Genomic DNA, 13,242 nt, shown 5'->3' on the forward strand with positions numbered 1-13,242 from the left:
AAGACGACCTTGCAGCTAAAACTCTATTATTCATTTGAGACTTGAATATTTATTTATTTCATGCAAAAAGAAACTATAGTCTGCAATAAATTCATTACACAGTCAGGAGCTGAAGTGCTTTAGTTATTAGTCCCAAGTAATAATACCACTGAAACTGAACTTCAGAACAGCATAAATTAGTACACTGTGCGTAGAAAATATGTACAATTGATAACAAGACGGCAAAAATTAAGAGGAAATACTCTGTCCTCGGGTTCTTCAGGTATATTTCTACAGCGGCTTAGGACCTCTTCATTTTCATATAACTGTGAGTTCAATGACATTTTATTCTATTGTCTTTGTATTAGGCATTAACCGAGTTGTTTTCAAATTGTTTTAACTAATAACAATTATTAGATCGTGTCATTGAAAACCAGTTAAGATGATGTGTATATGCCACCAAAACATACAGTATGTGACTCCTAAATCAGTGGATTAACGTTGGCTGGTTTTAATTTGTTTTGCCCATTGACTGTAACTAAGTATTGCCATCACTCACATTTGATCGTGTTTCCTGACGGAGCTATTTGCAGACGGAACCGGAAGAAGAGCGGCGAATCACAACTTCCACACATGTGTGTGGGAGAGAATCTTCCTCAGTGCTTACAGTCTTATGGTATTTCAATTTAAAGTTGACATTAATAACTTTAATATCACCAAATAAGAGTCGAACGGCTGCGTCGACAAGATGGCGGAGATCGTTCAACATCGGATTGAGGAGAGAATCCCTGAGCTGGAGCAGCTGGAGAGAGTGGGTCTGTTCACCAAGAAAGAAGTCAAGTAAGACGACATAAGACTTACCGAGTGTTTCCAGATGTGTTCGTTCAGTAGAAAAACACATCACTATACAAAGTGATATCCTGTGCATATTTGAATTGTTTTTGTCACCACCCACCTGAGAAATGTTATGTTTTGTGGGCAATAACTGACCGTAAACCTGACAAGAACATATGTTTTGTGATCTTTTACTGTCTCGTTGACCTCACTACTACTGAGGAAATATAAATGGATTAAAAGAAAAATGAACCCTAAAATAAACTTCACACAGTGTGTTCTGTTTTTCATAAAACTGTAGGCTATAGGTGCTGAATAATGGAACAGCCTCCATAGGACATTTAAGGGTACATAATGCCATTTTCTGATCCACAGCTAGAATCCCATATATAAAATGAGATATATATATATATATATATATATATATATATATATATGCATAGAGTCAGTCCATAATTCAGGCACAGTAGGCTAATTCGGTTTACGTGCAGTTTAGTGTCCCAAATTCCCTATGGAAGATTCTACGTGCAGTTTACTGTCCCAAATTCCCCATACAATGTCCTTAATTATGAACCTGCTAAACTACCTGTTTAACAGGTGTTTGGGTTATGGTTATGGTTAGGGCAACCTGTCTCAAATAAGACCCTCATCATTTGGGACACTCAGTTTTTGGAAAATAATTTGGGACACTAAACTGCACATATACCGGCTAATTCAAGTTTTGATTCTCACATTTCTTCTTCTCACGTTTATTTTTTCACTATTTCAGATCCATAATCAAGAGAGCAACTGCCCTGGAATACAAGCTCCACAGGTTGATCGTAAACAAAGAGGACTTCATTGCATACATTCAGGTAGGGTGCCTTAATCTTTCCTTAATCCTCCATCATTTAAAAAAAAAAAAATAAAGAAATAAAAGCTACGAGTGATATGTTTTAAACACTAACTTTAAAATTGTGTTTAATTACAGTATGAAATCAATGTTTTAGAACTGATAAAGAAGAGAAGAGCGGTAAGTGGCGACATTTTATGATAGTCTAATGGTTAAACTCTTAACATACATGCAAAACAAATTGACTGAGTGGCGAACATGGTTACTTTCAGATAATGTTGCATGGTTTGACCGTGCCTAACTTTGCTTTTGCAGCACATTCATTACCAGTTCAAAAAAGAGGAAATTGAGTTCCCCGTCATCCATAGAATAAATAGTGTCTTCAGAAGAGCAACAAATAAGTGGAAGGTACTGTATAAAAAAGCTTTTGTATTGTACTTTTGCAGTGTATCAATGAAATCATTGTATCGATTATATATTGTGGCAAATGAGCTGCATTGATCTGCTAAAAGAAATCATCAAATTGCCTTGACATGATTTGTTTTCGATCAAACTAATCATGATTCTTTTTTTAAGAAAATTATAGTAGTTCAGTTCTTATATTTTTTACCATTTTCTTTAAAATACAATGTATAGTTAGTTGTAACTGACTGAATCATTATAAGCATAACTGAGTGAACAGTCAAATGCCTTGTTTCCCCACAGGATGATGTGCAGCTGTGGCTCTCACATGTTGCTTTCTGTAAGAAATGGGTATGTAATGATCTCACCATTTGCTTTAGACCAAACACTTGGTCTTCTTATGCTAATAATGCTCTTCCTCTGTGTTTCTCCTCAGGCCACCAAAGGCCAGATCAGCAAAGTCTTCTCAGCCATGCTTGCTATACACCCCGACAAACCAGGTACAAAAGATTGTACTTTTCAATCAGTTGTAACAAAGACACTATTAGCTGTAATTAATAGGAACTTTGTACTTCTCTCTCTTTTAAGCCCTGTGGATAATGGCAGCCAAGAATGAGCTGGAGGATAGAAATTCCTCTGAAAGTGCCAGACACCTGTTTCTGAGGGCTCTGCGCTTCCATCCTGACAACAAAAAAGTCTACCAGGAGGTAAAGATATTAGTTTTTCTTTCCTATATCCAAATAACTTCCATTTTTAAACAATGAAACCTGTAAAGAGAAACTTTGTTCACTGGTTTGCTTGAACGAAATTCATTTAAAAGGGGCAGTAGCTGCTGTTTGAAGAGTGATGAATGGGTATTTGTCAAATATTCTTTTCTAATTGTCTCCAACAACTTGTGTTAGTACTTCCGTATGGAGCTGCTGCATTGTGAGAAACTGAGGAAGCAGAAGAAAGAGCTGGAAAAAGCTGAGATGGACCTGGTGAGTGTGTCACAAATGAAACACAAACAGTGAGGGGGGGGTCTAAAAAGTCTATACACACACACACACACACACACACACACACACACACACACACACAAAAGCTCTCATTTTGTATTCAGTGCCTGAATACTCCGCTCTTAACTTCTTTCAGGGTGAATATGAGTTTTCACCAGAAATCCTGAGTGGCAAACTGGCTGAGGTTGTGTACAGAGATGCTACAGGAAAAATCAAAGGTAGGCTTTTTTTTTTAATCTCTTTACATTTTATTTTCTCATTTAAACAATATTTTAGTCAATTTATTTTGTCTATTTGTATTTTAAGTAAGAAAACTGATGCATTGGAGAAGGTTGGCCTACTTTGTCAAATTATTTTGTTAGTCATTTTTTTTTGCACTTGGCAAAGATATCGCACATAACCCCTCGTAAAAACCACAAACTATTGTTTTCACACATTGTTTTTTGTACTGATTAAACAAATGAGAGCTTTTGAGGTGCTGGCAGGCAGGCATGCTTTGTTCACTTTTGAACAGAGCCAGGTTAGCTGTTTCCCTTGCTAAGCTAAGATAATCGGCTGCTAGCATACAGATATAAGAGTGGTATCAATCTTTTCATCAAACTCTCTGAAGAAAAAAAAAGAAGCTAATATGCGTTCTTCCCAAATGTCCAACTATTCCTTCAACAACAGAAATTCCCAGATCTGGTCACTTTACCTTTTGTATCACCGTTTTTTTTGTCCAATAGAAGCAGAGTTCGTCATCTCACTTCTGAACATAGCAGCTATCTTTGACTTCACCAAAGAACTCCAGGACTTCATCCTGCAAGAGTAAGGCACCAGCTTACTAAGCCACAATCTGCGTTCTTGAACTCAATCAGAACTTTATCACTAACCATGAACGTACCTACTCCCCTCCCTTTGTATTGCAGCTTACAGGCTAACTACACAGAAGACAGCTTGACGTGGGATTTCATGGCTAAGAGGGAGCTGGAGGCTCCGGGGGCAGGGGAGGAGCTGCAGACAGCCAAAGGCCGGGCCTCCGATATCAACCGCAGAGAGGAGCGCTGCTGCCAGGTCTACGAGGAGGCTGTCAAGAGCCTTAGCACCGGTAGGTGCTCATACATACACAGAGAGCAACTAGACATGCTCTTGGGATATTTTCCAAAGGGCAAAAATCCTTGTTAAAACTGAAGTTGGATGAATAGTTACAATCAACGTTTTACTACAGGGACATTTTGGTTTTATAAAGTATGAAATAAGAAAAGCAGTAAAAAAAAAAAAAATACAAATACAGTTGAGGTTTTATCGCTATGCAGTGACCGTGACAAATTTCTTCTCATTGCATGTGCTTTAAAACAAGAAGGGATTTACAATATGAAACATGTAATTTTCTTTACAATATAGTGGTAGCTATATTACCAAACAAGTTTATTAATTCAATTCCTTTAGTTTATCTTGCACACACTGCCAATGTCCAAATCCAGTTAGCCTATGGGTGCCCTTTATTACTGCACTGCTTGCATATTCCCTGCCAACTTGATGTGTCTGTATAAAGAAACAATTGCTGTGCTTGTGTGCTCTGCGCTCTAGAGCCCATGTGGACTTGCTATGTGGCCTTCTGCTTGGAAAGGCTGAAGAGGAAGACCAACGTCCAAGAACTGAAGGAAAAGGTAAGTTGAGATTACACTGAAAAATGTCAGTGGCTTCAGTGTTTTTTGACGTGGATGTTCAAGGGGTAAATCCTGACGTACGTATGCGCGTGTGTGTGTCTGTCACAGAGGCAGGAGAGGCAGCTGGGAGTGCTGCAGCGCGCCCACGATTCCTCACTGCTGAAGGAGGAATATTATAAGAACTGGGTAAGATAGTGGCTTCATTAAATGTGTAAAAGGAATCATAGGGGCCCTCAGTCTACCTTCATTTGAATAATGACTCGTCAAATGTCTGTTCACACAAAGAATGTTTCCTGCAAAAGTTTAGCTTGTTTGGCTGTCTGAGAACAGTGGTAGTCAAAGTCTAGGGAGGCCAACAAGCGTCTTTGAATGCTTGCCAGTCTCTGTCCTCTTTCAAATGCACTTCATAAGGAGTGACAATGTAACTGCACTCACAACACAAGGTGTGATTGGCAAGAGGAGAACAATGTTTATATCTGAAGCTAGTAGTCTGGAGTTATCATACTTAGAAATCCTAGCATAACAAAATTAAACCAGACCGCTGTCTCCTGTGATGTTCAAAATCTGAGACAGTTGATTAGAAGAAAGTGTAAAAAGAGGATGTCCTGGTGGCATTGTGGTTAAAGGCTCATACCATACAGCCATCTTGGTTTTGGACCTTTTTATGTATGCCAGCCCCACGTTTCCTGCTGCTCTCTATTGTTAACCATCTAATTAAGGAACTAAAGAAGTCCATAAAATAACACAGAACACCCTCTTGCTGCCAAAATCTCATGTTGCCGAAACTCTGTTGAGTAAACAAGTTGTGACTCAGTCTGACTGTTATTTACAAGTCCTATTTATTTTTTAACAAGTCCAGATATAAAATCGTAACACAAATACGATTAGAACCAAAGTCAACAAAGTGAGTGTGATTGCACCTGTAGATGGAGCCCCTAGTGTTTTTTGTGCCTTGTAGGACTTTGGGGGGGGGGTATTAATTTATTAATTCCTATATCCTGTATTTATTTACCTGCAGAGGCGGAGCTGAAATAATAATAATTAAAAAAGGAGATGGAAACAGGAGGAAATCTGATCTTGATTTAACTTTCTCTTTGGTTTTATAAATAAAGTTACAGATCCTGCTCTCATCTGGTGATGTTGAGGGAGCGGCCAGCGTTGCCATGGCAGCCACGCAGCGCTACAGCCAATCAGTGTCAGTGTGGAGCCTGAGTCTACGAACGCTAATGCAGCTGGGGAGTGGAGACGTGGGCAGGCTATTCCAGGAGGCTCTCACACACGTCAATCCCAAGGTACACAGAACGCACGCACGCACGCACGCACGCACGCACGCACACACACACACACACACACACACACACACACACACACACACACACACACACACTTTGATTTACAAAATTTGTTTTCAATCACACCACAACAGTTGTTCTCTTACTGTACCAGTATAATTGTTCTCCTTGGACACACACACACACACACACACACACACACACACACACACACACACACACACACACACACACACACACACACACACACACACACACACACACACACACACACACACACACACCACTGTATAAGTGGGCCATCTCCTTGGCCCAAATATGATCTATTTCATTATATCAAAGTTGCTCAAGTGGCTTCCTCAGCCTCCTTCTATATGTCAGAAAAGGTGTACAAAGGCACTAAAGTAACCCTTCCATAACAAATGCATTACAACATGAGAACCCAGAGATTAATAAGGTTTGTGTAATTATTTATTATTTTAAGTCAGAATTATGTCATCTTAATTGAATATGACAGGTAAATGGGCAGTATTACTGAAATTCAAAATCCACATAAACTACTCTTCACATCAACTGGATCAACCGCACAGCACTTATTTAAAAAGAAAATGCATCACTTTGGAGCTGATTTACCTGTTACTACCGTCATTTCCTTACAAGCAATGTAGCATTTAAAGCTTTAGGGTGTTTATGGGTGGGGGATCCCGGAAGGCTGTATCATGTGGACGCGCAGACAGTTTTGTTGTCATTACATAGAATTCCTCATGGGGGAGACAGATCCTACACACTATAGTTTTAAATGGAGTCCGGCGCAGTGCTCACTCCACATAAAATGCTACATCCTACCAGAAAAGTTAACAGCAAATATGAGCACATTAGCTCACAAGTCATTCACTATCAAGCCTGAACTTACCACAGACAGTTGCCTCGTTCACAGACTCATGGCAGTGCGTCACTTTACACAATGTATGTGTAAAAAAGATTTTTCTGGCCTTGTGGGGGTTCCCCAATGGTAATGTCTATGAATGCACATGCTTTGACTCGGCCACAGGCTCTTACAGCGGAATAGCTGGCTGCTGTTGTGGTGGGGGTTTCATAAGACTGTGGCCCTGAGTTTCTGTGTGAGGATTACTACACACTGCTCATTAGGCAAGTCTTTTCTCTCAGCATTCTACTTATATGTTGGGAAATAGTATAAACCCTCAGGGTATGAAGAATTGCACGGCACAGAAGTGGAGATAAATTAATGAAGAAAAAGTGGACGCACTCTTTTATTTCATATTGACCTGTAGCTTATATCAGAGCAAGGTAATTTGTCACTCAGATGCTACACTGGGATACTGACTCATTTATTAAATGTCTGCATTTGATGGTAAAACACAGTAGTTGATTCTTCAAGCATGGGTCTGATTTAAAGCTTGTCATGTTCGGGTTTGTTCGCTCTAAGACTAAAAGGAGATGGAGATATTATACGACATTGACACTAACCATCGCTTTAATGCTCTAGGAAGCAAGTGGACTCCCCACTGAGCAAGATACTGATTAAAAACCAACTGCTAGCTAAATCCTTTCTGTCCTGTCTTGACAGGAGAGTCTACCTCTTTGGCAGCTGCAGGTCCAGTGGAGCGTGGCCAACCAGAGTCCTGAGGAGACAGAAGCCGTGTTCAAGGTAGTCCACCTGAATCCACCAGATTCAGTTTGAAACTACTGCTCAAGTCTTTTGACAGCATTTACAGTGTGTTCCCAGTGACAACTGACAGGGAGATCTGCTGTTTGTAAACATTAAGCACATAATGACATGCCTTTATGGAGTAGTTTACATTTGAACATTTATGGCTTGCTTGGAAAACCAGTTCTTCCTATTTAGAAGTATGCAGAAGTCAAGTTACTTTTCCGTTCAGTAATGTAAAGTACTGCATACAGATAAATTGGATTCAGGAAGAGCAGGTGCTGTTCTTGATAACACTTGCAGGTGAATACTTAAAGATGAAACAGAAAAGATGAATAGCCCCTTACGTCTGAACAGTGTTTTGGCCTCCGAAACGAGAATGCCTCGCAGATAGTTTGTTCTCTTGTTTGTTCCCAGAGAGGTCTGCTGTCTGCAGTAGCGGTTGTTGCCATGGAGATGAAAGAGCGCTACCTTGATTGGTCGTACTCCACTGGAGGCTACAAGAAATGTAGGAAGACCTTTACAAGGTAAAAACTAATTCTAAAAACTCTTTATCTGCTCACGTTGTTTATTTAAATAACACAAAAGGAATGCAAATTTAATAAATTTAAGCTTAATTTTAAGTAAAAGCTTTTTTTTTTTTTTTTCTGTAGCTTACAGGAAAACCGTCCTTTGTCCAAGGCCTTTTTCACCCGAATGATTGAGATCGAGAAGGAACAAGTACGTTTGTCAGATGTGAAAGCTCTTACGTAAACTGCAGCTCAATATGTGGAGAACAGATAATATTAACAACACTTTATACTCTGAACTGAAGTTTGATGGACACATTCTCACAGCTGTTTCAGAAGACTTTTAACTCAAAAAAAGAAGAAATTGTGGGGACAGATAGTGGACTTTAATATTTGTATTACCGATAAGCTGAGACAACCCTGAGCTGTGATAACAATGTTGTTTGTTCTTCCAGGAGACTCCAAAGATGAACAATCTCAGAGACTACTATGAGAGGGCGCTGCAGGAGTTTGGTACCTCAGATGACGGTGAACAGAGTTTAAATGCCTTAAAGGAACAAGAGTTGAAAAGGAAAAGTAGCAATAGTTAAAAATATTTATTCACAATATCTTGTTAATCAAGTATCGAGGACTAGATTCCAAGTTTCCATCTAACACAACTGCACCAAAAATGTGCCAATACCAAATACTTAGATATAGCTGAGATCTATTTTGAAGATAAAAATTGGACTGAGGCTGGAGCCGACATAAACTACTAGTCTGGTTTCTAAGCCAAAGAAAAAGCTATCAATTGAGATATGTACCCAATGATCTTCCTTGCACACCTCCACTTTTCTTTTCTTTTTTTTTATCTTAAAATGTTTTCTATTTTTTTTATTTCCCTGAAGATCTGTGGCTGCATTACATCCAGGAGGAGCTGGGAGCCTTTGGACAGCCGGAGAACTGTGGCAAGATCCACTGGAGAGCCATGAAGTTTCTGGAGGGAGAGAGTGTGGAGAGGTTCACTTCCAAGTATACTCTGCTTCAGACGGGACACCTATGAGTCGCCGTGAAAGGTCCAAGTAGCATAGTAAGTTCAGATAACAGCCAGTGTTCGACAACTGTGTAGAAGTTTACCAGCTGAAGAAGCAGTACATGTTTCGGAGCAGGTGTTCCTCTTGGCCTTGTAGAAGATTGGTACTGTGCCCATCCATGAATTGTTTAATTGCCTTTAACTGGAAAGCCAGTATTGCAGTTTTCTGTCCATTAGGAAAAGGCTTGCCAATCCTTCTTCAAAGGTTTCAGCAGTGTTGGGGGAAATGTTTTTGATTGAGTTGCCTCTGATGTTTGCAGCTTTAAGCGGTCGTATTTTACAGCTGTAATTTACAACTTTACATTTACAGCAGTCTGTGCTGCATTTGATACCAGACGTTCGTAACACATAGTATTGTAAGGATGTCCAGTTTTATTAAATTCCACATTTATTTGGCATTTTGAGAAGACAAACTGTGATGCTGTTATAATAAAACATTGAAAAGTCTTTCATTCTGGGGTGTTCTCTTCTGTGGTTCCTCCGAGATACTTCAGATTCACACGGCAATAGTTTTCAATGACCCACCATAACAGTTCTCTTAGCAGGTTAGTGAAGTTGCAGTGACAAAAACATCCTTTATCTTCTCAAATTCTCATTTCACACTTAGATCCAGTGTTTGCAGTCAGTACAAGAATCATCTCATTTAGATTCCCGCCTTACATGGTACAAAATGTTGCCTTTAAAATAAAAAAAAACATTAAGCAGCAGTAGTACTATGGGATAGTTGAACATCTATGAAATGTTACAATGGCCAGCTAAAAAAAACTATCCATAAACATCTAAATCTATTTACAATTACTTTTTAAGGACACTTCAAATGTCTTGTGTGCCTGCAGTGGCACCTACAGTAATGTAACAGCTATGAGGTATAACAACGTTAATTTAAAAACCATTATATAAATGGATCATGAAGTTGCACTTTCTGACCGATTATATAGATAATCATCTGAAACACCGATACAAAATTTAAAAAATGCTTGCAGGCATGGACAATGGTCTCCTATTCATTGTAAGAGATGTTCATAAGAGAACCATGTACAGTTGTGTTCAAAATAATAGCAGTCCAACATCACTAACCTCATAAATCAAATTTTTTGGTAAAAGTGCTATTTCTACATGGCAAATAATTTACTAGTAAGTGTTGTAGAGTCATAGAAAACCAACAGACCCAGCAGTCATGACATGCATGCTGCTCATTCTGTGTAATTGAATCTGTAATTGAAAGGGGCATGTTCAAAATAATAGCAGTGTTGTGTTCAATTAGTGAGGTGATTGATTCTGTAAAGAAACAGGTGTCAGTTATGGCCCATATTTAAGGAAGGAAGGAAGCAAATGTTGTGCATGCTGGTTATAGTGCATTTCACACTGAAATACTCAGCAAAATGGGTCGTTCCAGACATTGCTCTGAGGAACAGCGGATTTTGATTGAAAAGTTGATTGGAGAGGGGAAAACATATAAAGAAGTGCAGAAAATTATAGGCTGCTCAGCCAAAATTATTTCAAATGCCTTGAAATGGCATCCAAAGCCTGAACGACGTGTAAAAAAACGGTCAACTACCATTGGGATGAATCGAAGAATAGCCAAAATGGCAAAGGCTCAACCAATGATCAGCTCCAGGAAAATCAAAGAAGACTTAAAGTTACCTGTGAGTACTGTTAGGATCAGAAGAAGGCTATGTGAAGCAAAGCTATCAGCTAGAAGTCCCCGCAAAGTCCCATTGCTGAAAAAAAGACATGTACTGAATAGGTTGAAATTTGCCAAAGGACACATTGACTGGCCAAAGGAAAAATGGTGCAACATTCTCTGGAATGATGAGAGCAAAATTGTTCTTTTTGGGTCTAGGGGCCGCAGACAGTTTGTCCGACGACCCCCATGCACTCAATTCAAGCCACAGTACACTGTGAAGACAGTAAAGCATGGTGGTGCAAAAATCATGTTGAAGGATTTTGAGCATTATTCACTTTTTTAAACACACTGCTATTATCCTGAACACAACTTTATATCAATTAAGTATGATATAAATTAAACTATTTATAGAAATGACACTATCAATGATCCTTGAGATATACAGTTGTGTTCAAAATAATAGCAGTATGATTTAAAAAAGTGAATAACGCTCAAAATCCTTAGAATAGCTTTTAATTCCATAATATCAATGCATTGGGAACACTGCACATTCAATTCCAAATCAAAACATGACCAAAATTGATCAAGTTTGTGTTATACCTTTACAGAAAGTGAAGAAAAATGAATATTAGGCTGTTCAAAAAAATAGCAGTATTTGCATTTTTCTTTACAAACTCTGACAAAAAATGTCTCAAGGGTTTGCTTTACTTTGAATCACTGCACTAATATGTAGTTGCATAACCATTATTTCTGAGAACTGCTTCACATCTGTATTGCATGGAGTCCACCAACTTCTGGCACCTGTGAACAGGTATTCCAGCCCAGGACGATTGAACTACATTCCACAATTCCTCTGCATTACTGGATTTTGCCTCAGAAACAGCGTTTTTGATGTCACCCCACAAGTTTTCTATGGGATTGAGGTCTGGGGATTGGGCTGGCCACTCCGTAACATCAGACTTTGCTCGCTTACTGGTGTGTTTTAGGTCACTGTCTTGTTGAAAGACCCATTTCAAAGGCATTTCCTCTTCAGCATAATGCAACATGACCTCTTCAAGTATTTTGATGTATTGAAACTGATCCATGATCCCTGGTATGTGATACATAGGCCCAACACCACAGTATGAGAAACATCCCCATAACATAATTTTTGCACCACCATGCTTTACTGTCTTCACAGTGTACTGTGGCTTGAATTCAGTGCATGGGGGTCGTCGGACAAACTGTCTGCGGCCCCTAGACCCAAAAAGAAGAATTTTACTCTCATCATTCCAGAGAATGTTGCGCCATTTCTCCTTTGGCCAGTCAATGTGTCCTTTGGCAAATTTCAACCTATTCAGTACATGTCTTTTTTCAGCAATGGGACTTTGCGGGGACTTCTAGCTGATAGCTTTGCTTCACATAGCCGTCTTCTGATCCTAACAGTACTCACAGGTAACTTTAAGTCTTCTTTGATTTTCCTGGAGCTTTAGTTTAGTTTAGTTTATTAAGGATCCCCATTAGCTGACACCTTGACGACCAGCTAGTCTTCCTGGGGTCCAACACTACATTTAGTGTGTTTATATTAAAACATTTCATAACATATACAAAAAAGAAATAAAAAAAAAAAAAAAAATACAACAATATCTGCCAACAAATCTAAGTAACAAAAAGCAAAAAATTACAAATATAATTAAATGAAAACAATAACAGAGCTGATCATTGGTTGAGCCTTTGCCATTTTGGCTATTCTTCGATTCATCCCAATGATAGTTGACCATTTTTTTACACGTCGTTCAGGCTTTGGATGCCATTTCAAGGCATTTGAAATCATTTTGGCTGAGCAGCCTATAATTTTCTGCACTTCTTTATGTGTTTTCCCCTCTCCAATCAACTTTTTAATCAAAGTCCGCTGTTCCTCAGATCAATGTCTGGAACGACCCATTTTGCTGAGTATTTCAGTGTGAAATGCACTATAACCAGCATGCACAACATTTGCTTCCTTCCTTCCTTAAATATGGGCCATAACTGACACCTGTTTCTTTACAGAATCAATCACCTCACTAATTGAACACAACACTGCTATTATTTTGAACATGCCCCTTTCAATTACAGATTCAATTACACAGAATGAGCAGCATGCATGTCATGACTGCTGGGTCTGTTGGTTTTCTATGACTCTACAACACTTACTAGTAAATTATTTGCCATGTAGAAATATCACTTCTACCAAAGAAATTGATTTATGAGGTTAGTGATGTTGGACTGCTATTCTTTTGAACACAACTGTATAAGTACCTCTGCACTCAACACTAGTTTCAGGGGAATTAGTTTCTCCATATATCTCAGTCAGGCTTTAAGGAAATGAGTGCAAACATGATAACACAGAGAGAGAGAGAG

The 13,242-nt window shown here is 38.9% G+C and overlaps 1 protein-coding gene across 2 annotated transcripts; it reads left to right on the top strand.

Annotated features, from left to right (window-relative positions):
- Positions 1-537: 537 nt before the first annotated feature.
- Positions 538-9,921, top strand: utp6 (UTP6 small subunit processome component). 2 transcript variants are annotated; one of them, XM_036000185.1, is made up of 20 exons: positions 566-614; positions 705-819; positions 1,583-1,667; positions 1,784-1,825; positions 1,961-2,053; positions 2,351-2,398; positions 2,484-2,547; positions 2,636-2,754; positions 2,950-3,027; positions 3,182-3,263; positions 3,771-3,852; positions 3,954-4,132; positions 4,615-4,694; positions 4,803-4,880; positions 5,807-5,986; positions 7,575-7,655; positions 8,073-8,182; positions 8,309-8,375; positions 8,620-8,692; positions 9,052-9,921. In XM_036000185.1, the coding sequence occupies exons 2-20, from the start codon at positions 728-730 to the stop codon at positions 9,204-9,206; spliced, it is 1,788 nt and encodes a 595-aa protein (XP_035856078.1). In that variant the 5' UTR covers positions 566-614; positions 705-727; the 3' UTR covers positions 9,207-9,921. The 2 variants fall into 2 exon arrangements, with proteins under 2 accessions (XP_031141613.1, XP_035856078.1); XM_031285753.2 differs by having other exon boundaries at positions 538-819.
- Positions 9,922-13,242: the final 3,321 nt, after the last annotated feature.

This window comes from Sander lucioperca, chromosome 4, assembly GCF_008315115.2.
Source record: "Sander lucioperca isolate FBNREF2018 chromosome 4, SLUC_FBN_1.2, whole genome shotgun sequence".
NCBI classification, from domain to species: Eukaryota; Metazoa; Chordata; class Actinopteri; order Perciformes; family Percidae; genus Sander; species Sander lucioperca.

What these genes read in the sequence shown, in the direction of transcription:
- utp6 (XM_031285753.2), top strand. Translation starts at nt 728, where the DNA reads ATGGCGGAGATCGTTCAACATCGGATTGAGGAGAGAATCCCTGAGCTG. An exon ending in TTCACCAAGAAAGAAGTCAA is followed by an intron (nt 820 to 1,582) that starts GTAAGACGACAT and finishes TCACTATTTCAG; the next exon opens with ATCCATAATCAAGAGAGCAA. An exon ending in AAAAAGCTGAGATGGACCTG is followed by an intron (nt 3,028 to 3,181) that starts GTGAGTGTGTCA and finishes AACTTCTTTCAG; the next exon opens with GGTGAATATGAGTTTTCACC.